This window comes from Otolemur garnettii, unplaced genomic scaffold (genome assembly GCF_000181295.1).
Source record: "Otolemur garnettii isolate 467f Iridium unplaced genomic scaffold, OtoGar3 scaffold00006, whole genome shotgun sequence".
Classification (NCBI taxonomy): domain Eukaryota; kingdom Metazoa; phylum Chordata; class Mammalia; order Primates; family Galagidae; genus Otolemur; species Otolemur garnettii.
Genome location: NW_003852401.1, coordinates 34,512,283 through 34,539,663, shown reverse-complemented (window position 1 = coordinate 34,539,663; position 27,381 = coordinate 34,512,283). Strand labels below are relative to the sequence as shown.

General features: G+C 44.1%; 1 protein-coding gene across 1 annotated transcript in view; it reads right to left on the bottom strand.

Annotated features, from left to right (window-relative positions):
• Positions 1 to 27,381, bottom strand: part of PCSK5 (proprotein convertase subtilisin/kexin type 5) — a 430,298-nt gene that overhangs the window by 13,148 nt on the left and 389,769 nt on the right. The window contains exons 30-35 of the mRNA XM_012813041.1: positions 25,917 to 26,112; positions 18,283 to 18,500; positions 16,746 to 16,982; positions 12,396 to 12,626; positions 9,407 to 9,584; positions 5,485 to 5,702 (exon numbers count right to left, since the gene is read on the bottom strand). Coding sequence (XP_012668495.1) covers positions 5,485 to 5,702; positions 9,407 to 9,584; positions 12,396 to 12,626; positions 16,746 to 16,982; positions 18,283 to 18,500; positions 25,917 to 26,112 — 1,278 coding nt within the window. The remainder of the gene's footprint in view (positions 1 to 5,484; positions 5,703 to 9,406; positions 9,585 to 12,395; positions 12,627 to 16,745; positions 16,983 to 18,282; positions 18,501 to 25,916; positions 26,113 to 27,381) is intronic.

The window sequence follows — 27,381 nt, the reverse complement described above, 5'->3', positions numbered from 1 at the left end:
CAATACAGACGTAGCTTTACTCACTTCCTGCTGCGTGGCAGGGTTCCTAACAGGCCATTGCCTAGTACAGGTTGGCTGCCTGGGGGTTGGGGAAAGCAGCACTGGAAGACCCAGGGAGGGGAAGTGGAATTAGGAGATATTTAAGATATTTAAGGGATGGATTTGGCAGGACTTTGGGCCAGTTGGGTGGGGGTGTTGAGATAGAAGGAGAAGCAGAAGGCAAAGTCCAGGTCACTGTCTTAGGCAACTGGAAGAGACGTGGAGCCGTTCTGCAAGACAGGAGCATCAGAAATGTGGTTTGGGGACGTGTGAGGTATTTGGGGTGTCTGTTGAGCATCCACTTAGAGATATTCAGTCAGCAGTTGGATGTAGGGAACAGAATTCAGGAAAACCATCTGGGAAAGAGAAAGTTGAGTTGGGGCCACCAAGACATAGGTGATCGTGGAAGCCACCTTCAACCTGGAGACGGCTGTATTCACATGTACTTGGGGAGCATTCGGGAAGGAGTCATTTTCAAGCAGTGTCACGAAGATGCCGCTTGGGAAGTTCAGCTCAGGCAGCAAGGGTGAGGAGACAGCTGGTTTCTCATTTTATTTTCTCCAGTCCTTGTAGTCAACCAACTACCTCAATAGGAATCATTTTGGAAGAAAAAGGAAATGAGATTAAAAGCAGGCTCCATTGGCTCGGCGCCTGTGGCTCAAGTGGCTAAGGCGCCAGCCACATACACCTGAGTTGGTGGGTTCGAATCCAGCCCAGGCAAGCCAAACAACAATGACGGCTGCAACCAAAAATAAAAAAACAGCTGGGCGTTGGGAGGCTGAGGCGAGAGAATCATGTAAGCCCAGGAGCTGGAGGTTACTGTGAGCTGTGATGCCACCAGGACTCTACCCAGGGCGACAGCTTGAGGCTCTGTCTCAAAAAAAAAAAAAAGCAGGCTCTATTAAGAAGGCCTTTGCTTGTTTTATCCAAGTCTTAAGTATATGTGCTCTCCACCAGAAAAACATCTAAAATACACCCTCCTCCAGGTATATGGAGTAGCAGAAAGAGGCTGGGCTATAATTTAGGGCAGAATCCTCCTCTTCATCTTCATTTTGAGACAGGGTCTTGGTCAATGGCCTGGGCTAGAGTGCAGTGGCATCATCATAGCTCATTGTAACCTTAGACTCCTGGGCTCAAGAAATTCTCCTGCCTCAGCTTCCCATGTAGCTGAGACTACAAGTGTACCAACATGCTCATCTGAGTTTTGTATTTGTTTGTAGACTCAGGAACTTTGTTTGTTTCTATGTTTCACAATCTAGTCTCGAAATCCTGGCCTCAAGCAATCTTAGAGTGCCAAGATTACAGGAATGAGCCACCATGCCCAGCAATAATCTTCTTCTAAGAAACTGATTATCCATTAGTAGCATATATATATAAGAAATCATACATAAATTCAGATTCTGACATAACCCCACTCACTCCAAATATACTTAAATGGTAGAATAAATATAAGCAGAGAGAGCGGAAAAACAGAGATTGGTGGGCTTAAAAGTAAGATGAAATCTCTTTGGGCCAGACAGAGCATGAAAATGCAAAATTGGAGTCAAGTTCTAGCCACCTACATCCTTTGCTCTAGGACTAGGAGTAAGCAATGGTGACTATGAGTTCATCTTTTCTACCATAATGAGAACTAAAGTGTTTCATATGAGATCAAAATCCTACCTTAGAGCTTAAAACAGGAGGTAGACTGGGCCTCTGCCTTCACAGATACACCCTCCTGAGCTGCTAATTGAATTGTCCTGGGATCTGTGCTTTTATCAATATCACCTCCCTGAACACTGAAGCATTTTGCTTCTGGACTGAGGTTTAGGTTGGAGACAGGGGTAGAGTTAATTGAAAAACTTCTAGACTTGGGCGGTGCCCATAGCTCAGTGGGTAGGGCACCAGCCATATATATCGAGGCCGGAGGGTTCAAACCCAGCCAGGGCCAGCTAAAACAACAATGACAACTGCAACAAAAAAATAGCTGGGCATTGTGGGCGCCTGTAGTTCCAGCTACTTGGGAGGCTGAAGCAAGAGAATCGCTTAAGCCCAAGAGTTTGAGGTTGCTGTGAGCTGTGTGACACCACAGCGCTCTACCCAGGGTGACAGCTTGAGACTCCATTTCAAAAAAAAAGAAATAGAAAAACTTCTAGACTGTAAAGTAAGGATAACGGAAGAGAGAAGAATAAAGAACCAAAACCAAAATCTCCCATGCACAAAGAGCTTAAGACTAGTATTCCAAAGTATATGGATAAAATGAATGCTAAGAAAGCTGACAAACACAATCAACAATTAGAATATAAGGCGACTGAGGTGGCTCAGGCCTGTAATCCTAGAACTCTGGGAGGCCAAGGCAGGTGGATTGCCTGATCTCAGGAGTTCAAGATCAGCCTGAAGAAGAGTGAGATCCCATCTCTACTAAAAATAAAACAACTAGCCAGGCATTGTGGTGGGTGCCTGTAGTCCTAGCTACTTGGGAGGCTAGTCCAGGAGGATGGCTTTAACCCAGGAGTTTGCTGTGAGTTATAATGATACCATGGTACTCTACCCAGGGCTGCAGAGTGAGACTCTGTCTTAAACAAAACAAAACAATTAGGACATAAATTTATTTCAGATAATATTAATTTCGTAGAAAATGTGACAAAAGCCTTTAAATTCAGTATGTTTAAGATGTTCACAAATAAATGAAACTATCCAAAAAATTAAATTGTGAAACACGAATGAAGATACAAAATGAAAATTAGATGGATATGAAAAAGAAACAATTGGAAATCCTAAAGATAAAAATCATAGTCATTTAAAATAAAAAAGAATAGATGGGCTGAACTTTATACGAAACACCGAGAACAGATTAGGGAAATGGGATAGAGTGCTGAAACCTAGTATAAATCATACAGGGTCAAAGAGGTAAAAATATAAAGGAGTAGGTGGGAGGCACAGGGGACAGATCAAGAACTCTAAATCAGTAGACCTTCCTTTTCATTTGAAGGACATTTACACTAGAATGTTTACTGTAGCTCAATTCACATCGCCAAGACATGGAATCAATCCAAGTGCCCATCAACTCAAGGATGGATTAATAAACTATGGTATATGTATACCATGGAATACTATTCAGCCATAAAAACGTAGAGACTTTACCTCTTTTGTATTAACCTGGGGGTGGAGTTAAAGTACATTTTTCTTAGTAAAGCATCTCAAGAATGGAAAAGCAAGTTATCCAATGTGCTCAATACTAATATGAAACCAGTAGATGAACAGCTACGTGCCCACACCAGAGAAAAACGCAATCAAATTCAAGTTGGGCAGAGGAGGAAGGAAAAGGGAGGAGAGAGGAGGAGGGAGGGGGATCGGTAAGCTCTCACCTAATGGGCACAACGTAAGGTCCTATGACACACCTCTTGGGAGAAGGGCTCAGCGACAACTTGGACTTTAGTAAATGTGGACAATATAACCTACTCATATAACCTACTCATTTCTACCTTCATATTAATCTGCAAAAAAAAAAAAAACTACATTACATTGAATAGAAAGTCCAGAAAAAGAGATTGGAGGGAAGAGGGGAGAAGCAATATGTGACGATCTAATAGCTGAATATTTTCCAATTTGCAACGACATTAGGATTTGTTCCTCATTCATTCATTCATTCATTCATGCAACAAACACTTAATAAGCACTTATTCTGTGTTACATCTGGATGAGGAACAAGGGACACGAACTGAAGGTAGTATAATCTTTTCTGTTGCTTGAGGGGTGCACCGTTGGTGAAGGGGTGGGCTCGTTTAATTGAAATATAATTTTAAATGTACTGTGATGAAACTGCATTACAGAATCAAGAAATAGGAAAAACACTCCTGGAAAGACTGAGAAAGCCTCACAGAAGAGATGATATCCAAGCCGGGTCTTTGAGAGTTCGTTCCCTAGAGTGGCGTTTTTCAGGAAGAAGAAACAAACATTGTGGTATATTTGGCGGCTGCTAAGTAGTTCTGGATAATTCTAAGGGGTTCTAGATTCTAGAATACATGGGCAAAAAATCTTTAAGATGAAAGTTAAAGATTTTAATCATCTTTCAATAGGGTAAATATTTAACTAAGAGTTTGCTAAGGGCAATAACCAAATGCATAGAATATGGCTTGGCGGCTGGGGTGCCGGCCACATACACCAGAGCTGGTGGGTTCGAATCCGGCCCAGGCCTGCCACACAACAATGACAACTACAACCAAAAAATAGCTGGTTGTTGTGGTGGGCGCCTGTAGTCCCAGCTACTTGGGAAGCTAAGGCAAGAGAATCGCTTAAGCCCAAGATCCTGAGGTTGCTGTGAGCTGTGACGCAACAGTACCCTACCGAGGGCAACATAGTGAGACTCTGTCTCAATAAATAAATAAGTGAATCAATGAATAAATAAATAAATAAATAAAAAGAACCCAAATGCATAGAATAAAGAGATATGCCATATTTATAAATGTGATGATTCTGGATCATAAGGATAAATTCTTCTCCAAAGTAAATTCAATGCAATGCCAATCAATATCCAAAGGAATTTTTAAAAATGAAACCTGATTGATTACAAAATGTATACAAAAGAAGGACTAAAAATAGCCATGATAATTTTGAAAAATCAGGAATGCTCCCTAGCAGCTATTCATATTTTTCTAGTAAGCTTTAACCAATAAAATGTTATTGGAGTATTTCTTTTTTAAATGTTGCGAATTCATTTCGATCAACTTTTATGGTAGGATGTGGAGCAAATTGAGTGAATTTGAGTTTTGAGATGATCACTCTGGCATTAGAGGAAGGAATAATGGGGGGCAGGGAGAAGTTGGGGACCAGAGCTGGGGTGACCTGCTGGTGTGATAGTAGATTCTGAAAATGGAAAATGAGGATAATGAGCATGGAGAAAGATATAATTAGAAAAATATTTAGGAAAGAAGATAAACAGGCACTGAAGTTTAGCTTTGTTGGAGGTAGGTGGGCTGGGCAGGAGGAGAGGAAGAGAGAAGAATCAACTTCCAGGCGTGATCCTGGGCCCGGAGCTGGGTAGTGGGCTCATCACCACTGATTTTAAGGTTCCCTGGAACAGACAACTAGGTGTCTGGAAAAAAGCAACAAAGCTCGAGGCAGAAATGTTGAGTTGTTGAAGTAATAACAGTAAATGAATTTCCCTTGGCAGCTCCAACAGATGGCGAAGGAAAGGGACACATCCTGGGGGAGATGATACCTGTGCTGGGTCTTGAAGGAGGGGGGACCCCATGGGGCAGCAGGGTGTAGCAGGAGCAGCCCAGGTCGGAGGGAGGATACAAAAGCTAAGAGTGAACAGAGGCTGCCGATGCTGGCGAGGACTGAAGATGAGGTTGGGAAGCGAGAGGAAGCACCAAAGGTGACGAGAAGGGAGAAAGGGGCAAAGCCGAAAACTGTTTCATTTGTACATTCACACGTGCAAAGCAGGAGACGGACCCTCCTCACCTTTGCATTGATCACAAGTCGGATGGCATCTCTCGCAGGTCTGTGTGGTTTGGTCTGCGTAGTAGTGACCTGGGCAGGTGCGGTAACACTGTCCCTTGGGGCGGAGCAGGAAGAAATAGGTATCGCAAGACAGGCAGTCTGTGGGCTGGGGGCCCCGGCACGCCTTGCAGCTCCTGTCACACCTCTCACACTGGCCGGTGGAATTTTCTGCATAATATCTGGAACCAAGGGGGGAAGCAATGACATAATACTTAGCTTTGCACTTAAACTGAGTGCAGTGGAAAAAGCATGGATAGTCAGACAGGGTTCATTTACAAACTGGATGACTTTACCCTCTTTTCCCGTTGGGTTCATTACCAATAATACTAGTGAATCTAATGATTCTCAGTATTCTTGTCTGCAAAATGGGGTATTACAATCCCTCTCTGTTGTTTGTGAAACTTAAATTGGACGACACGTGTGAAAAGATCTAGTCTTTATCTCACATAGTGGTTCCTTGATAATGGCCAGTTACTATGGCCTTTTTTCCATATGTTCCTCCAAGTTCAATGGGATCAGGGAATAGAAGACATTTTAATGGAGAAATTTGGCTCAGTGCCTGTGGCTCAAGCAGCTAAGGTGCCAGCCCATGTACACCTGAGCTGGCAGATTCAAATCCAGCCTGGGCCCGCCAAACAATGACGGCTGCAAACAAAAAATAGCTGGGTGTTGTGGCGGGCGCCTATAGTCCAGCTACTTGGGAGGCTGAGGCAAGAGTATCATTTGAGCCCAGGAGTTGGAGGTTGCTGTGATCTGTGATGCTATGGTACTCTACCCAGGGTGACAGCTTAAGGCTTTGTCTCAAAAAATAAATAAATAAATAAATAAATAAATTAAATTAAAAAAATAAAATGGAGAAATTAATATCAACCTCATGAGATTATTGTAGAATCAAACCATGATGTAAAGATACATTGTGAGAAAAATTCTTTATAACTCTAAAGCAGCGTATAAAAGTTTTCTTTTTTTAAATATTGTTGTTATTACAGGTAAGTATAAAGATGAAAGGTGTCAGCAGGAATCTTGAGAAAGAAAGCTTATTAATTCCAAATAGGTTTTAAAAATTGCTAAGGAGTAATGCTAAAAGAAAGACAGTGACGAATGTTCTGGATCAGACTAAGAGGTAAGAAGAGTACAACACCACTGCTTACCCTGATGACGCCTCTGCCTGAGGTGACTATGAAATCCCTTGAGCCTCACATCCTTGAACAGGATCTTGTGCATAAGTACAAAGAGTAACTTGGGTTTTTTTTTTCTTTTTTTATTGAGACAGAGTTCCACTTTGTGGCCTTCGGTAGAGTGCTGTGGCATCATAGCTCACAGCAACCTCCAACTCTTGGGTTTAAGTGATTCTCTTGCCTCAGCTTTCCAAGTAGCTGGGACTACAGGTGCCTGTCACAACACCTGGTTTTTTTTTTTTTTTTTTTTTGTAGAAATGGGATCTCACTCTGGCTCAGGCTGATCTCAAACTTCTGAGCTCAGGGCAATCCACCCTTCTCGGCCTTCCAGAGTGCTAGGATTACAGGCATGAGCCACCACGGGTTTTAAAGAACCTTCTTTCAGGCTAAACATCACAATAACTACATGTGTTGGAACAGGACGCAAAGAATTGCACACTTGGTTTTCCAAAGCATACAAAGCTTCTGCTATGCATATGGAACATCGATTTTACAAAAGAAATAATTCTCCACTTCTATGTCATTGATGCCCCTCTTCTTCCTCATTAAAGAGCTCACTGGCAAACTATGTCTCTCCAAGGCCTCTTATGGGTAACTTCACACACTGTGGAGCAATTGTCTTTTCTAGTTCATGGTCTGTGTTCTGTTTAGGCCCCAGGATTATCCCCTTTTATTGTGCTTGAGAGTATGTAAAGACTTGATTTGACACTTACCAGGGTGAAGCTGAAGAGCTAAACCAGGTAGCAGGTAGCCCCAGCCCCACACTTATGCATCAAAGCCTCTTCTTTATTGATATATGTGACTGATGTTTTCCAGGAGCTGCTAGTGTGTGTGGCTCTGTGCTAAGTGTTAGGAGCATGTGTAAAAAATAAGAGGTGTTTTCCTCCAGAAGTTTACCATTTTCTTGGGAGGAGTTATAGAAGAATAAGCTCTTAAAGACCAAAGTCTTTTTGCCTTACTTATCTTATTCACACATACAAGGTGCTTGCCATGAAACATGTGTTAAAGAAATGAGTGGATGAATGAGTTAAATAAAGATGGAAGACAATATACATCACTGAAATGAATGAGACAACACAGCAATACCCTATCCCTACAAAAAATTATCCAAGCTTCCTGCTGAGCACCTGTAGTCCCAGCTACTTAGGAGGCTGAGGCAGGAGGATCGCTTGAGCCTAGGAGTTTGAGGTGGCAGTGAACTGTGATGATGCCACTGCACTCCAGCCTGGGTGACAGAGAGACTCTGTCTCTAAAATAAATAAATATATTTTTTATTTTTTTAAATTTTATTTTAGAATGTTATGGGGGTATAAATCTTTTGGTTATATGTATTACTTTTACACAGTTTGAGTCAAGGTTGTAATTGTGTTTGGCTATATACATTATTTTTGTACAGTTTGAGTCAAGGTTATAATTGCAGATTATACTATCTCCCAGATAGTATGCATTGTACTCATTTAGTGTGAATTTACCCATCCCTTTCTCCTGCCTAAAATGAATAAATAAATTAAACACATATATTTAATTATTAAAAAGTGCTAGGATTACAGGCATGAGCCACCGCACCTGATATCAGGAGACCCAAGAGGGGTGGATAGCTTGAACTCAGGAGTTCAAGATCAGCCTAATCAAGAGTGAGACCACATCTCTAGTAAAAAATAGAAAAATAGCCAGGTATTGTGGCTGGTGCCTATAGTCCCAGCTACTTGGGAGGCTGAGGTGAGAAGATTGTTTGAGCCCAAGAGTTTGAGATTGTTGTGAGCTAGGTTGCCACAGTACTCTACCTATAGCAGCAGAGACTCTGTCTCAAAAAAAAAATATATATATATATGATATATATATGTTATGACATAAACAGTAATTCCTATAGGACTGAGCAGAAGTGTCAAGTTTGGCAAAAGCATCTGGGGAAGGTCTAAGGTTATAGTTCTTTACTCAGGTCTGGAATCTCCAGAGGCTCTTGGTGACCTGGATTACTGACTGGGAAGGAAGAGGCCTTTCTCTTTACTGGGGATTCCCTGGAGGAAAAAAAGGGATGACGTACTCAAATCCTGTTCCAAACACACTGGTAACCAGGCCTTCTAATAAATACTCTGTTTTTCCCAGCAGAAAAATAATAGAATCCTTATCTATGACATGCTTTTAGAAGGAGATACATCAAGTGTGTCTAGGTTGTTTATGATAACAAACCTCTTAATTTGTGGATTTATGGGGACACGACAAATTGGAGAATTAATAATATAAATGGAGATGGTAACTGAAGTTGTTTCCTTTGTAAATCAGTGTTCCACATGCCCTGCTCTCTTCACACAAGCAGGTGAGAACTGAAATTTTAAATTTCAATTAGAAGAAATCCTAAAGCCAAAGAAAAAGAACCTCCATGAATGGTCCTGGACTTCTCCCAGGGAAGGAGGCTCTGCATCTGCCTTGCGGTTGTGGGGATCCTTTGATTCCCTGGTGAGGACCATCACCGCCTGAGATCATGTGAGTCTGATCTGACTGTCTGGCCCTTTGTGTTATCTCGTTGGTTCACTTTGCCTTCTCCTGTTTGTTTCTCCTCCTGATTGTGAATCAGCTCACCTTTACTAGCACTGAGTCTCAGATCTGGTTGTCTAAGTGGTCTGCGCCTTAGATTCCTCATCTGCAAAACGGGTTTATGTGAGTGGCTGTGGACCCCGGTGGGGGGATGTGTGCTGAGTGCTTACCCTTCTCTGCACTGCCGCAGGCACTCCCTCCCCAGCTGCAGCCAGCCTGGTCGGCAGGACTGGCACTGCCCACTGTATCTCCCTTCACACGTCCTGCAGGAGCTATGGCAGGGTGCGCAGCGGTGGTGGTCCTCCTCTGCGTAGTAGCCCTCTGGGCAGTTGTCCACACAGGTCATGTCTGTCGTGGGAGGAAGAGTCTGTCTGGACATTGGATATGACATCCAAGCCTCCTCTATGTTCTCCCCACTGTGTGTGTGGTGGGAAGAGGGGTGTGTAGGCGTCCCTTGGGCTGCTGCATATGCCTGGGAACTAAGATGAATGTCCTAAGGCTTTCAGGAATTCAGGGGAACAGAAGTCAGGGTGGACCCACTGTGGTTGGTACAACAGAAATCACAGTCTGAGCCCCTGTTCAGCTGGTGGAACTTGCAGTTAACTAGGGGAACCCTCAAGCCTCTAAGGGGAAGACACCTCCTTCTGTATTATTTTCCCATAACTGCTCTAACAAATTATCATCAACCTGGGGGCTTGAAGCAACGCAAACTTATTATCTTACTGTTCTGGGGGTCAGAAGTCTAGAATGGGTCCACAGGGCTCTGTTCTTCCTAGAGGCCCTTTCCACCTACGAGAACCCACCTGCATTCCTTGGCTCATAGCCTCCTCCTTTGATTTCAAAGGCGGCAGCACGGCATCTTCCCTGTCCCCTCTGCCTCTGGTCACATCACCTTCCCCAGCTCACCTTGCCCCTCTCTTATCAGGTCCCCGTGACTACCTTCAGCATCCCTGGATAATCTAGGATAATCCCCCTATGCCAAAATCCTTAATTAAAACACAACTGCCAAAGTCCCTTTTATTGTGCAAAGTAATATATCTGTAGGATCTAGGGATTGGGATAGGACATCTCTAGGGGGAGCCTTTATTCAGCTACCACAATCTCCAAAGAGTTATTTAGTTTATAACTAGCCTGACCCTCGTGGCGTGGGGCAGGGTGGTGAAAGCGTGAGAAGACCAGGCTGAACGAATCCTGAACTTCGCCTTTGGGGGATAACAGCTCTGTGCCATGTCGCACACCGTGTCACACACCAGAGCTGATGACTCAGTTCTAGCCTGTTTAAGCGAAGACCACTTTGCAGTGATAAGATGTCTTTTTCTTTATACGAAGGCATCTGAGGTGACCACGGGTGGTGCTCTAGATTAGGGATAATTAGAAAAGAAAGTCCCAACGTATTGGGGATTTGGGGGGTGGGGGAGAGAAGGGATGGGGTGGGGGGATTATATAGGAGATGCGGATGGAGGAAATGTTTTCGTGAAACACCAACTACGGGGAAGGAGAGTCACAGAGATTTGTAAAGTGGGTGGACAGCTCACTCTCAAAGACAGCTTTGAGGATTTCCTATGGTGAAGTGATCAGGAGTGCTATGAGGTAGGCGTCCCTGTGTCTTAGCAGGGGAATTCATTTCCCTGCTCAAAAGGAAGAGGAAAGACTTGCTGCACTTTCCACTTTGAGCACCTGGTGTCTCAGGCCTCCTCTGCTGGTCGGGGAGACATGTGTTAATACTGTCATAGCCATCTCTTCCTTCTCCCTCCTACACCTTCCTCTTTTAGTGGAGTTTCATTTCATTTCACTTTCTTTCTCCTATGCTTATTTCAAGTCTAATTGTGGTATCCCTCAAAGTTGCAGTGCATTGCCTCATATGAACAAGAGCCTTCAGTCCTGATCTGCTGGAAGAGGCCAACTTAGGATGCTAACTCAGGGGGAAATCTGATGAGGAGCAGAACAGCTACATGTTATTTATTATTTTTTTAAATACACAGTTTCACTCTGTTGCCCAAGGAAGAGTGCTATGGCATCATCCTAGTTCACAGCCACCTCAAACTCCTGAGTTCAAGTGCTCCTCCTGCCTTAGCACCTTCCACAACACCTGGCTCATTTTTGTATTTTTAGCAAAGATGGGATCTCACTCTTGCTCAGGCTGGTCTTGAACTCCTGAGCTCAAGTAATCCTCCTGCCTAGGCCTCCTAGAGTGCCAGGATTATGGTCCTGAGCCACTCAGCCTAGAGGTTCTTGAAGTGTGTCCCCACAGGCTGCTTATTATTTGCAAGGGAATAAATAGTAATTATGCAGTGGATACACTGACTGAACATCTTGACCAGCTGGTCAACGTTAACATCACTGATGAGGGGCAGGGGGGTATCATATGCCTCCAATTATGATTCTCAGCATCACCTGTGAAGAGTCCTGGCTGAGAACAAATACTCTCTATCCAATCACAGGGAAACTTCACAACAATCCAAAAGGTGGAATAGCGACTGCATTCTCATCTAAAGTATTAATGCACTGGGTGCCTAGAATCTCAGCTACTCGGGAGGCTGAGGCAAGAGGATCACTTAAGCCCAAGAGGTTGCTGTGAGCTATGATGCCATGGCACTCTACCCAGGGTGAAAGAGTGAGAATCTGTCTAAAAAAAAAAAAACAAAAGTGTTAATACTATGAAAGACAAAAATAGTTTTGGAAACATTGTAGATTAACGGAGGCTAAATGGATATGGAAGCTAAATGCAGTGCCTGACTCTAGACTGAAGCCTGTCCTAAAGGGGAACTGACGAAATGTTTAGACGGATGGTCTATTACAGCAACGCATCAAGGTGAACACGTACTGACCTGCTTGTGGGAAAGGGACCGTGATTGGAGAAACTTGCCCTCAAATGGTTTTAAAAAAAATGTTGTGGGTTATTATATGTTTACATAGAGAAAGAAAGGGCAAACAACTGATAACGTAAATGAATCAAAGATCAGCAACAGGTAATTCATTAGGGCATGGGAGTGCTGTTCTCTCACACTCCTGCCTTCTCTGTAGGCTTAAAAATTTCTCAAACACAAAGCAAAAATTAAAAAGAAAACCCCCCACATCTGCTAGACACTCGGCACGGTGCAAGGTGGCTTCCCAGAGGGAGGGAAAAGCAAAGCCCTCCTCCGAGGAGAAGGAACTCACTGAGAAGAAGACTCCTCCTTGGACAACCCTGACACTGGTCCTTGGCGGGCCCTGTGCAGCTGAAGCATTGAGCGTGACAGGGCTTGCAGCGAGAAGCCTCCTCATCCCAGTACTCGGAGTGGCTGCACTTGTTCTTAGGCACGCAGTCCCCGTGGTCGTTCAGCATCAGGCCTTCCTGACAAGTCGTGCAGGTCCCAGGGGACGAGCAGGTCGAGCAGGACTTGTAGCAATCTGTGGGTGTGGTGGGGGCAGGACACAGACAGTGAGAGAGGGAGGACCCAGGCACCCCTTTAGGGAACACCTCCCCCTGGAAAAGGTGTTCACATTCCTTCCACATTTCATCTGGAGAGTTCTAGTGCTCTCTGCCAAAGGTGCGGGCCGTGAGTTAGGGACAGCCCCTGGGCTCCGTCATGGAGCATTCTTGTTGCAAAATGAGAAAAAATGGCTGTTTGCTTTCTCGGTAATACCCAGAGGGCACCTTCCCGCAGCAGACACCTCAGATATATTAGAAAGGCTGACTGTAATTACCCAAACGACAACAAAATCATAACAAGCAATTCTGCAGCTGCTTGGGCCCATGTCCACACCGGCATCTGTCCTTCTCAGCTGTCACAGTGAGACTTGTTTGCTGGTCCCCCACCACCTCCAGAATGCCTTCACTTCCCAGTAACACTGCAATTGCTGCTGTATATTATACGTAATTGCCCATTGACAAAAAAAAAAAAAGTTCACTTTTGTATTTATTTTTGAACGCACAGTGTCAATGAGAGGGCCTGGCCTATCATAGGTGCTCAATAAATATTTGCTAGACAAATGGAAAAACAACTTGCTCTCCCACCTCTGAGTTTTAGCAGTTGCCATTCTCTCTGCTCAGAATTCTCTTCTCCCAGATACACGAGGCCAGGCAAGTATGTTTGTGAACTCAGCCTAGAAAAAGTGCTACATACCTCATCGCTGAGTATCTTCCAAGTACTCCCGTGGCCATCTGGGGACAGGAGTGCTACTCAGCAACGAGGTATGTAGCACTTCTCTGAGGATGAGTTCGTGAACTTACTTGCCTGGCCTCATACGCGGTGCGTGGTTCGCTCCCTTCCTCTCTCAGTGATATCTCTCATCTCTCAAGTTTCAGCCCATCTTCATGTTTCCCTGCCCTGTCTTAGTTTTTCTCTTAATGGTCTTCAGAGTCTGGCTTCCCCCAAAGAATGTGAGCTCCACAAAGGCAGGGATTCTGTCTGGACCATTTCCTGCTGGACCATTTCAGGCCTGGGAGAACACACAGTGCCGAGCAGACCCGCAGTAAGCATTCCCTGGGTGAACAGAGGTGTAGGATTCCGATTTTTCCTATTACCATCTCATTTTAACTAGATCAGGAAATTGAGACTGGGTAAGTCACTTAACTGGAAGAGGGTAGTAGGATCAGGAGTTGAACTAGGACCTCAACAAACACTCTTGCTAGTGCTGACCCAGAGCCTCAAGAACGGTGTGGGATTTTCAGAGATGTCTGTACTATCAATTAGGGGCTAATCCGGAGTGATAAGAATGGATCCAAAGGCCTTCTGTGTCTCGGAGGAGACTCAGCTTAGAGACTGCTCTGTTCCAGATGCCTCTCCAGGCCCACCCAAATCTTGAGACTTAGACAGGTCCTTTGTGCCTTATCTCTGGCAATGCAGGTCATCACCCTGTTTCTCCCAGTACCAGATTCTGCCAGCCTTCCCGTGGACTGGTGGAAAGTGTGACGGCGTTGTAGGGAGAGACCTTGAGAGAGGTTACCACTCTGTCCTTACCATCTGGGTCGTATTAAGCAAGTGTCTAACTTCTCCACGCATCAATTCCTTTCTCAGAGAAATGGAGGAGACTGATACTTACCTCAATGGCTCGTGACTCTAACCAAGCATCAAAATTATGGGGCATGTGGGTAGGCCAAAGAAATTTAAAATGTTGGTCTGAGGTGGGCACAGACATCTGTAATTTTTTAGAGCTTCCTGGGTGATTCTAATAGACAACCGGGGACTTTCTCAAGGGGATAATTAAATCAGACAAACTAGGAAAACATACTCTGAAATGTGCAAAGCTCTCTTTTATGGTAAATGACTTTGGTTATTGAACACCCGGGAAAGGCTGAAAGTGGAACCTCAGTGGCTGCCCGATTACTTGCAAGACTAGGATGACACTGAAGCCCTGGGCTGAGTCCTTAACCTTCTCCATGAAGCTGAACCTTGGTTCCATAGCCTGCCTCACATGCTAACTCCCACCTCCACCGCACACAGGCACAGCTGTCCAGCTTGAAGCCCACGTGCTTTGATAAGTCAGTAGGTGGGACACTGATGCTAAATAGTACTTTATATAAAACACAAAAACTGCCTCCATCCTGGAGCTCTGGGAAAGCCCCATGCCCCAGAATGCTTCTGTCATGTGTTCTGAGAACACTTCTAGTCATAGACTACTTATTTTATTTTTCTTCTCTTTGATAAATAATAAGAGGCAAACAATTCATGTCTAGTTAAACTATAAAAAGGTGTTCCTTTCTTGGACATGCAGTGAGTGAAGTGCTGAGTGGGAGATGAGATGGGGGCCTTGGAGCAGGAGAAGCAGAGATGAGAAGGATGAAGGGGTGGAGCTTTGGATGGGGGGCTGGCAATGAAAGGAGATGGGGGAATCAGGCAATTCCTCCGAGGCACAGTTTGCTTATGCTATAAACTTATAATGGTTTGACTTTTTTTCTTTTTAAAGAGACAGAATCTCACTTTATTTCCCTTGGTGGAGTGCTGTGCTGTCACAGCTCACAGCAACCTTCAACTCCTGGGCTTAGGTGATTCTCTTGCCTCAGCCTCCTGAGTAGCTGGCACAGATACCTGCCATAATGCCCTGCTATTTTGTTGTTGTTGTCGCAGTTTGGCCAGGGATGGGTTTGAACCTGCCACCCTGGGCATATGGGGCCAGTGCCCCACCCACTGAGCCACAGGCATCAGCCAGGTTTGACATTTTTACAAAGCTCTCCCATTTTGGATGACTTTTGAAGGCTCATCTTCTCTGTCGTAAATCTTCATGCAATAATTTTCATTTTTTTTTTAATGTTTTATAGAAACAGAGTCTAACTATATTACCCAGGCTGTCTCGAACTTCTGGCCTCAAGCAATACTCACACATTGGTCTCCCAAAGCACTGGGATTATAGGTGTGAGCCACCCAACCTGAGAAATCTTTTTGATCAGTAGTTCTTAGTCACTGATGTGAGGAGGTTTCTGAAACTGTTCACATCAGTGAACAGGGTTTCTGAGAATTATAATCTAGGTTCTGGATAGAAACATGATTTTTTCCATCCTCCTCCACCAGTTATGATTAAACACTAATCAGACTGCACTTTGGTGCACGTCCTCTCAGCTGCTTACCAAGCCACGTAGCACTAAATACTGACCTGTATCCCCATTGTTCCTACAGAGAGGCCTCTGATGTAGGAATCCTAAGGCTTTTGTTTAAGAATTGCTTCAGGTGTTTTTCAGAGCCTGGATTCCAATTGGTTTGAAGACCCCCACGGGAGAACCGAATCAGTATAATACTGCACTCTTCCATCTCCCCCTCCCATGACCTCACCCTGCACTCTTCCAACAGTCTCTAATCCCCACGTCCTGGCCCACTACTCACCCTAACTGCTGAAAATCCCTTGTCCCCAGCTCCTCCGGGAAGCAGATTTGAGATTCCCTTGATCTCCTTGTTTGGCTGCCTTGTGAGTGAACCTTTTTCTCTGCTGCAGCCCAGTACACTGATGTACTGACTTGCTGCACTTCACACAGCAAACTGGGGATGGTTACACGTCCACATGATGTCTTAATAACTAAAGTTACATGATCAAAGCTTATGAGTGATTCTTTTTTTTTTTTTTTTTGAGACTCTGTTGCCCCAGGCAGAGTGCTGTGGTGTCATCATAGCTCACAGCAACCTCATATTCCTGGGATCAAGCTATGGATCTTCTAGCCTCAGCCTCCCAAGTAGCTAGAACTACAGGCCTACATTACCATGTCTGGCTAGTTTTTCTATTTTTAGTACAGATGGGGTCTTGCTCTTGCTCAGGCTGGTCTCAAACTCCTGAGCTCAAGTAATCCATCCCCTTGGCCTCTCAGAGTGCTAGGATTACGGATGAGAGCCACCACACTTGGCCTTATGAGTGATTCATTTAAAAAATTAATTAAAATCAATTTAAAGTATGTTTCCTCAAGTGGGATAATAAAAGGTGAGATGACAGCTCTGGGGCTGAAACTGTACAATCTCCAAAGCCTATTTTGTCTGAGCAGAAACACATCTCATTTGGTTCCCTGAGATGCCATGCATGGCCATGTATCCTGAAAGTCTTTACCTCTGCAATTATTAGTATTTTCGTCATAGTAAGTTCCTGATGGACACTCGTCCAAGCACAGCCCATTATAGAGGGCCAAGGAAGCATCAGCACAGATATCACAGTCATCAGCTTCTGGGCCTCTGCATTCCAGACAGTCTTCATGACAGAGGACACAATGGCTTGAGTCCATATAGAAGCCTTTGGGACAAGACTGATGGCACATGTCATTGTGCAGGAAGAACCCAGGCATGCATTCTGTGGGCAGGAGGAAGAAGCAAGTTATCCCCAGGGTATAGGAGAGAGGAATTCATTGCTTTTGCAGTGGGGTAGTCTGTCCTCCACTACTTTGGTTCTTTTGATCTGAGGGTACACTTGCCCCATCCACACCCTGCTGGGGCACAGCATCAACGTCTAACAAGTCCTCCCTGGAAAGGAGGAGGCCACAATGTGTTGCCTTCCCTTTGAACATGGAAAAAAATTTCAGTGTTGTGGTACCAGGGATGGCTAAGACTCTGGCAGTATTGTTAGGAAAACCTAAAGAACATTAACAGATTTTTAAAATTGTATCAAGCATCTCACACTTCATTCAATATAAAAAGCACTTTAGGAACTGTGGGTTAGTTAATTTTTCATGGATTAATAGGGTAGAACAATAAATAAATGGCTAATGAGTATAAAGAATGCATTGAGTTTATTTTCTTATTTGAGAGAAATTGGGGGAATCCTGAAAAACTCATTAGGTCACACCTAAAGAGCATCTTGGAAAGGAAAGTTAAGTGAGTCTGCCTTTTTTTTTTTTTTGAGACAGAGTCTTATTATGTCGCCCTCAGTAGAGTGCTGTGACATCACAGCTCACGGCAACCTCAAACTCTTGGGCTTAAGCAATTCTCTTGCCTCAGCCTCCCACGTAGTTGGGACTATAGGTGCCCACCACAACACCTGGGTATTTTTTGGTTGTAGTTGTCATTGTTTGGCTGGATTCAAACTCACTAGCTCTGGTGTATGTGGCTGGCGCCCTACCTGCTGAGCTACAGGTGCTGAGTCAGAGTCTTTCTTATTTCAAAAAGGACAGTAGGCAGATTTTCCTAGGAGATAATTCTGAGGGTCAGGGGTTGAGGGGAGACTGTTCACAGCCAGAGAGCTAATCTCAGTTTTACAGTTGCCTGAACTTGTCTTCCTTATTCTTTGTAACAATTGAAATTTTCTAGCTACTTCTTTTTTATTGTTTAATATCTGTTTGTAAGATTTTGTGCTTAAAAAGATAGGCATTATGCACTTTGATTTGTATCTCTAGAATCTGGGATAATGCTTGGCACACCTTCTGTGTGTGTACACGTGGGGGAGAAAGGATACAAAAGGCTCCTGTGTGTCTTCACTTGCAGAATCCATCATGAAAATGACGTGTCTCACCCTCGATTTCCTCAATGATCAGCACAGGGACAGATTCATTTCAGGAAAGGGAGGGAGACAGGCTCCCACAGTCTCTCTGGACCCCTCACTCTCCACCCAGCTGGCTCAGCAGAGCCGTGCTCCCCCTTGGGATGCTCTCAAGTACCTTTGCATGTTTTCTCATGGATGCATTCCTGACAGCTCTCGGGGCAGGGCTTGCACACACCCTCCACAGCCACGTGCCCCTCGGGACAGGACTCCTGGCACACTCCATGGTGCACGACAAGGTCTCCATCACAGGAACGGCAGTTGGAGGCATTTTCTTCACATGTTCTGCAAGTGGAGCTGCAGCGTTCACACGTGCCGTTCTCTGCGTAGAAGCCACTGCAGAGGGAGGAGATGCACAAGTGGAGAGGGTGACCAGTGAGGGCAGAGATCCACACCCAGGTCTAAAAACCGAAGGGCTGCTGCCACTGCCAACCAGGAGAATCTGCAGGATTTACTGAGGAAGTCCAGCAAAGAGGGACATGAAAAAACAGAATGAAAGGGACGGGCCTGATCCTTGTGAATGTGATTTGGTTGGAAACAATTGTTAGGAATCTGTACATAGTTTAGTCATATTCTCTTTTTTTATTTTTATTTTTAATTTTTTTTTATTTTTTTAGAGGCAGAGTCTCACTTTGTTGCCCTCGGTAGAGGGCCGTGGCGTCACAGCTCACAGCAACCTCCCACTCCTGGGCTCAAGCGAGTCTCCTGCCTCAGCCTCTCAAATAGCTGGGACCACAGGTGCCCGCCACAATGCCTGGCTGTTTTTTTATTGCAGTTTGGTTGGGACTGGGTCGAACCCACCACGCTCGGTATATGGGGCCAGGGCCCTACTCACTGAGCCACAGGTGCCGCCCTGGTCATCTTCTCTTTTCCCTGTGGTTCCCCAATTTTCATTCTTGTTTTCTTTTTGTTAGAGCTTTATAGCAGAGAATACTTTTTATTCAATTAATACATTTAAAAAAAATCAATTAAAACTTATTTTCAAAACCTCAGAAGGGTTACTGCCCTGTAAGAATGGAACCACTTTTGACTTGGCATGCTGTTCCTCAAGCTCTGATGACGTCTTTCAGACACACACTATGAAAATCCTCACGCAGCAGTGCACATATTTTGAGTACCTGTACGTTTGTGCAGTTGGCTTTCTTTCAGTTGGAATCTGATGTCTGCATATATATAGTATCTCTGAGTGATTAGTAATAAATTATATATATCTATGTATAATCTATCTATTTATATGTCTCTCTCTATATACTGCATATATAATATCTCTGAGTGATTAGGGATACATTACAGAAATCACTCATTGGTGTGTGAACACAGTGAGCATGAAATCTCAATCCTCTTAAATATATTTAGGAGATGAAGAAAGGGAAGAGCTGAAAGGAAGTGCTGGAACTTGCAGAAGCAGGAAAATCATAAACCAGCTTAGAGAAAATGGACTTCGGGTGCCATAGGCATCTATTCCAATTGTTTCTGTAATGACCCTTCTATTAGTCCGTCATTGCCATAGTACTGCTGCCTAAAAAACCACCCCGACCCACAACTCAGTGGCTTAAAACACAGTCACTTGTGCGGGGGTAAATAGGTCTAGGTGGTGTTTGAGGGGCTCAACTCTCCAGTGCACCCTGAGTCCACGTCTTCACATTTGTTCCCAGCACAGAGGCCATCCAGGCATGTTCTTCTCATGGCCGTGACAAAAGCACAAGAGGCCAAGTTCAGTCTGGCAATTTGTTTTTTTTTGAGGCAGAGTCTCACTTTGTCACCCTGGGTAGAGTGCTGTAGTGTCCTAGCTCACAGCAACCTCAAACTCTTGGGCTCAAGTGATACTCTTGCTTTAGCCTCCTGAGTATTTGCAACTACAGGCGTGCACCATGACACCCAGCTAGTTTTTCTATTTTTTAGTAGAGGTGGAGTCCTGCTGTTGTTCAAGCTGGTCTCGAACTCCTGAGTTCAGGAATTTACTCACCTCAGCCTCTGGAGTGCTAGGGTTACAGGCGTGAGCCACTGTAACTGGCTCAATCAGGAAATTTTTAATTCCCTGCCTCTCTTCTGTTAAAGCAAGTGGCATAGCCCAGCCAAAGTCAAGGGACAGGGAAGTTCATTTTGCCTCTGGTGGCAGTTGCTGCAAAGCTACAGGCAGAGGACTTGGATATGAGAAGGGGGGAAAATTGCAGCCAGTAACTCAATCTACCAGAGTCTTCTTTAAATATTTTTACGTTTTTTCCACTGGAGACAGATTCTTGCTCTGTCCCCTGGGCTAGAGTTCTGTGGTGTCATAGCTCACAGCAATCTCAAACTCCAGAGCTCAAGTGATTCTCCTGCCTCAGCCTCCTGAATAGCTGGGACTACAGGCGCTCACCACAATGCCTAACTATTTTTATTTTTGGTGGGAATGGGGTCTCCTCTTGCTCAGGCTGGTCTCGAACGCTTGAGCTCAAAGGATGCTCCCACCTTAGCCCCCCACAGTGCTAGAGTTACAGGTGTGAGCCACTGTGCCTGGCCAGAATCTTCTTTAAATCTTGATGACAATGAGGGACCCTCTTCTATACCGAATTTTTACTTGATACATTAGTTAATAATCATACATGTAATCATCCCTTCGGTCATTTATTTACTATATTCATTCAGTAAACAAAAAAGCAGCTTAGGTAGAAGTAAATAGTATCTAGATGAAAGCTAAGATCAAGCTTCCTAACATCTTATTATTCTTAGCTTTTTTTTTGACTAGGATGGAGAACATTTGAAGAACAAAGACTTAGCTACTTTGTCTAAACTAAATCTCTCTCTTAAAAATGAGTTTCAGGGCTTGGCGTCCGTAGCTTGGCAGCTAAGGCACATACACCGGGGCTGGCAGGTTTGAACCCAGCCCAGGCCTGCCAAACAACAATGACAGCTACATCCAAAAAATAGCTGGGCATTATGGTGGGCACCTGTAGTCCCAGCTACTTGGGAGGCTGAGGCAAGAGAATTGCTTAAGCCTAAGAGTTTGAGGTTGCTGTGAGCTGTGGCACTCTACTGAGGGTGACATAGTGAGACCCTGTCTCAAAAAAAAAAACAAAAAAGAGCTTCAGGTGGGTGTGGTGGCTCACACCTGTAATCCCAGTGACTGAGGTGGAAGGATCACCAGAATCCAGGAGTTTGAGGTTGCAGTGAGCTACGATGATGCCAATGCACTCTAGCCAGCTGACAGAACAAGGCTCTATCTTTAAAAAAACGAAAAAAGAAAAAAGAAAGAAATTGACAAGATGGTGGACAGAAATGTGTGATATGCTCACCAGGAATTTGATTGTATTTGAGAATTTTGAAATTAAGGAAATTTAGTGCTTTCACAAACAGATCACATCTTTTAACTGAATGAAAATTTGACCATTCGTTGTTCCTACGTGTGTAGTAAAGAGACTGACTCCACTCAAAGTGAGCTCTGGCCTTTCTCCCTTGCCAACCTATAAACCAGTGATTTTCAACTGGTGTGCCTTGAAAAGTTTTAAAGATCGTGAATTAAATTATTTTTCAAAGAAGGATAAAGCATTATTCTTTTCACTCTATTTTGATCAACACAATTTAAGTCTGCCACGGAAGTCTAACTATAGGTTCAAGTGTGCTGTGAGATAAAAAAAAAAAAGGTTGAAAAACACAGCTCTAAACCCTTGGAACTTCCCAAGTGATAGGAGTGCCTTTGTCATTCATGTTGGGCCCCTCTCACCACCCTTGAATGGCTGGCAATGGGAGGACTTAGGGTAGGGTGGGCCACACCCAAAGGACCAGAAAGACACACTCTTGCCTTCAAAAGGTGGGAGTTTTATGTATCAGCCTGACCTCTAGGGAATTTCAACACTAGGCCTGGGCCTGAGCAGTGGCTCATGCCTGTAATTTCAGCACTCTGGGAGGCTGAGGCAGGTGATCAGGGGTTCAAGATAAGCCTGAACGAGAGTGAGACCTTGTCTCTACTAAAAACAGAAAAACCAGCTGGGCATTGTGGTGGGTGCCTATAGTCCCAGCTATTTGGGAGGCTGAGGCAAAAGGATCTTTTGAGCCTGAGAGTCTGAGGTTGATATGAACTATGACGCCAGAGTGAGACTCTGTCACCAATAAACAAACAAACAAACCAAACTAGTCCTGGCTAAGACCTCCAGAGAATAGTTTTTGTACACTGAAGACAAACAATTCCTTAGTAGGACAGAGCCTGAAAAGATGCCACATGAAGAAACGTTTTCAGATTCTTCTCATAAGACAATCAGTAGGTGTTGGAAAGAGGCTGAAATGAAAAGAATGGGTTCAAGCAAAAAGGAAAAAGCAGAAAACTAGTGAGGACTATCAAAATGAAGTGAATGTGAGAAACTGCCCGGAGACAGCCAGACAACATGAGAAGATGATTCGCAGATATTACTTTGTTTTTTGTTTTTGTTGTTGTTGTTGTTCTGTTTTTGAAACAGAGTCTCAAGTGTCACCCTGGGTAGAGTGCCGTAGCATCATAGCTCACAGCAACCTCCAACTCTTGGGCTCAAGCAATCCTTTTGCCTCAGTTTTTCTATTTTTAGTAGGAATAGGGCTCTTGCTTTTGCTCAGACTGGTCTCGAACTTGGGAGCTCAAGTTATCCACCCGCCTGGGCCTCCTAGAGTGTTAGGATTACAGGTGTGAGCCACCGCACCCAGTCCCTGGAGATCCACTTTGTTAAACGTGGTCTTTCTCCACACAGGTCTGCCCAGTGGTTGGTCCTCCTGTCTCCTCTCTGTATTTACAAACATTTTGTTAATGCTTTATTTCACAATTATTTTTATTTAAAAAGACTATGAACTGGGTGGCACCTGTGGCTTAGTGAGTAGGGCACCAGCCCCATATACCGAGGGTGGTTCAAACTACAACATAAAAACAGCCGGGCGTTGTGGCTGAGCAGGCCCAGCTGCTTGGGAGGCTGAGGCAAGAGAATCACCTAAGCCCAGGAATTGGAGGTTGCTGTGAGCTATGTGATTCTGCTACGGCACTCTACCCAGGGCCATAAAATGAGACTCTGTCTCTAAAAAAAAAAGACTATGAACTACAGTAAAACCATAAGGCTCCCTCCAGCTGCTGACTGACTGGTCCTTTTCTTGGACAAGGACAAACCCTGAAACTGAGTTGCTAGCCATAGGAAAAGAGTTCAGATATGGCTCATCTTGTCCCCCTCCTTTCTTAGGGATTCCTTTTTAACTTATTAGTGGTCCTAAGGGTATGCAAGACAAACCTGCAGGTCCTCAGCAGACAGCAAACTACTTGAGTCTGAGCATAAGGCTGGTGGCTTGCATCTGATTGGACCCTTATTGTAATTGAAGCCACCTTTTCCACTGACTCTTGGTCTTTTCAACAAAGCTTAACTCCTGTAGCCAATTGGCAACTAAAGACTCTTTTAACCCATCTATTACCCCTTTGAGATGTTTTGCCTTATCGGGCCAAGTCAATATAGGCCTTCTGTGTATTGATTTATGACTTGATCTATAGCTCCTGCCTCTCTCAAATGTATAGAACCAAACTCAGAATAAACCTCTTTAAATTATTTTAAAGAGTATGGCTGCTTTTTCCATTGACAAATGTTTCTTTTGATAAGAAATGCTGCATGTATTAAACTGCAGTAAAAAGGTCCTTCAACTCAAAGAATTTAAGTACTTTATGGTGAAGTCTTTGGGCCCAGAGGAATATTCATCATTTGAACATTGTGTAATTTGGTGGCTTCACCGATATTTCACAGGCACCTGAGATGGTGACAAGGCAGTGCCTACAGAAAGACTGTTTTTCTTCTACTAGAGGTTCAAATCTGTTTATATTTGGTGAATCTGAGTGCAACCTTACGTTTTTTTTTTTTTTTTGTCTTTTGAATAACTATCATGATGTACGTTATCATTCAAATTTTTTTCTTTCATAAACATATAGTATATTTGAAAAAGTTGGGGCTCAGTGCCTGTAGCACAGTGGTTATGGTGCTGGCCACGTACACCGAGGCTGGCAGGTACGAACCCAACCTGGGCCAGCCAAACAATGATGACAAATGCAACAAAAAATTGCTGGGTGTTGTGGCGGGCACCTGTAGTTCCAGCTACTTGGGAGTCTGAGGCAAGAGAAGGGCTTAATTTGGTGATTCTCAACCTTCCTAGTGCCTCCTAATGCCACGACCCTGTAATACAGTTCCGCATGTTGTAGTGACCCTCAACCATAAAATTATTTTCGTTGCTACTTCATAACTGTATATTTGCTACTGTTATAAATCGTAATGTAAATATCCGATATGCAGGATGTATTTTCATTGTCGCAAAGGGATCATGACCCACAGGTTGAGAACCACTGGCTTAAGCCTAGGAGTTGGAGGTTGCTGGGACCTGTGATGTCACAGCACTCTACCGAGGGTGACATAGTGAGACTCTGTCTCAAAAAAAAAAAAAAAAAGAAAGAAAGAAAAAGTAGGGGCCACTAATGCTGACTTATAAATAATTCTGAATACCCACGAGAGCACATGTAGTGAGAATAAGATGTCAGGCTGGGGCTGACCTGACACAGCTGGTCTGGTCTGTTTAGGTCCTGCCTGGCCTTCACCCCCTGCCTCCCATTCTTACTGTTTTGTAAATTTAGCTCCCACCCTAAAGATGTCTATTTTGAGTAGTTTAGAGGGATTGATTTAGGAGATTTACTTTTGAGTTGGAATGGTGCAATAGGTCACTGGGTTTATTACGTTGACTATTATTTAAAATAAAGGTTAACGTGGTCTTTGCTTTGAATTTTTTACATATAAAACTGTGGTTTTGGAGATGGAAGAACAGAACAGTCTTGGAGAGGACTCTACTCTTACTGTGCTCCGGAATCCTGGCCTTCTGACTAATAACCTTTAGTGGACTGATCCCTGTCTCTGCATATTGGCTGACAGTGACAGGCGGCCAGACCCTCGTTGTCCGGTAACACCTGGATGCTGTTTCATTGCAGGTTGCATTCCTGTTATAAATCTTATTGCCTAGGATGGATCACACCCAAAAGGATGATTTCTCAGAAATAGTAACAACCTCTCCACCCCTAAGATGAGCTGAATAGTATATGTACTGCAGACCCTGTCTCTTCTGTTTTGGGGGGGGGTGTTTGTACACAAAGATGAGGGATCCCACAGTAATCAGATGACCTTACCTGTAACAGAAGAGCACATATCTATAACTCTATAGCCTGCCGTATTCGTAGATAATAGTGGTAGCTTTCCCAATGCTCAAAAAAAAAAAAAATATCTTGACTATTGCATATTTGGTTCAACCCAGATCTGGAGAACAAAATGCTGAGTGCTCACCTAACTGAAGGAAGGCAAAATGCATCTTTTTCTTCCTTGTCCTAATGCATTGCCATTTGGAACATTTGGAGAATCCCAGAGAGAGTTGGGAAAGGGTAGTCATCATTAAGTACGCAAGTTAATAACAACCTCCAGTTCAGTCTCAGCAGGCAGAGATTAATGAGTAAGTATGATTGATAGCTGACAGGCACTGATGACACTTGATCATTGATACGAGGTGGAAAAAGAACATTTTCACAGAAGTAAAAATATATGCACAGAACACTCACAAAGAAGAAGACATGTGGCCTGGTGCGGTTTGGCTGCTGTGCCAACAGCAGTGTCAGTCAGTCAACAGAGAACACTGGGGTGGGTGCTGTGGCCACAGAGCAGAGGAATTTAGTGCACGGGATGGAACTGCCCCCAACATACCCAGGAGAATGAGCACGAGGGAAGTGAAAGGAGGAAGGAAACTTACCTGGGACACTGGGAGTAGCACCTGCCTTCATGGAGGACGAGAGGGTGGCCTGGCTGATCCTGGCACTTCATGCAAAGACTGTCTTTGGAGCAAGAGGCACAGTCCTCTGTACACTTCTCACAGCTCCCACTCCCTGTGGAGGGCCACGTGCCTTGGGGACAGACGGAAACGCAGGTCTGAGCTAACAAATATGTACCTAGAATCCAAGAAGGGAGAGACGAGAGCAGTCATCAAGTGTCTATCCACGCGGAGACACTGCAATGGCTTTTTAAACCTTGCTGAAACCCAAAGTATCTGGGACACTTATTTCAGGTTTACCAAAATATTTATTAGTGATGTGAAGTCCTCAACCACGAGTTGAATCTCTAGAAAGGAAATTAACAGGAAGCTTTTGCCCTGTTTTATTTTCCTACTGATTTTAGGTAAGAGTCACTGTGAGGCTTCCCTTCCCAGGCTGACCAGTCTTAATGACACTCCATCTTTGTCCTCCTGGTGACACCTTTAGGACAGCTGACCTTTAGGACAACAACAAAGCTGCAGCTCTTCACCCAACTCCCCCTTTAAAAACAGTCCATTTGTTTATGTTTAATGGAAAAAGGCAGAAATCATTACTTAAAAAAACAATTCAAAAATCACCCTTGTGAGTGGATATTCATGGCAACTTGAATTTATGCTCTTACAGTAATTTTTAAAAATAAACAAATAATTAATAAAAGAATACTAATAATTGATCAAAATAAAATTTTAAAAATCTAATCACCTATAACCCCCAAATTCCAAGAAAACTCTTTCACTTTGAGAGTGTAAATTTTTAAATTTCTATACTCATGGCTCATCTACTATCTTAAATTCTTCTTTTATATCAGATCCCACTATTAACACTGTACATTTTAAACTGGCTTCATAATGGTCACTTAAACATTCTTCTTCTTTTTTTTAACAAATGAAACAGGCTCAGATAACATTCTTTTATTTTGTTTTGTTTTTGTTTTTGTTTTTTGAGACAGAGCCTCAAGCTATCCCCCTGGGTAGAGTGCCATGGCATCACGCTCACAGCAACCTCCAACTCTTGGGCTCAAGCGAGTCTCCTGCCTCAGCCTCCCAAGTAGCTGGGACCACAGGCGCCTGCCACAACGCCTGGCTATTTTTTGGTTGCAGCTGTCATTGTTGTTTGGCGGGTCCGGCCTGGATTCAAACCCTCCACCGTAGGTGTATATGCCTGGTGCCTTAGCCGCTTAAGCCACAGGTGCTGAGCCTTGTTGTTCTTTTTGAAACAGAATCTCACTATGTCACCCTGGGTAGAGTGCTGTGGCATCACAGCTCACAGCAACCTCAAACTCTTGGGCTTAAGTGATTCTCTTGCCTCAGCCTCCCAAGTAGCTGGGACAGCAGGTGCCTGCTACAATGCCTGGCTATTTTTTGGTTGTAGTTGTTGTTGTCGTTGTCGTTTAGCTGGCCCGGGCCA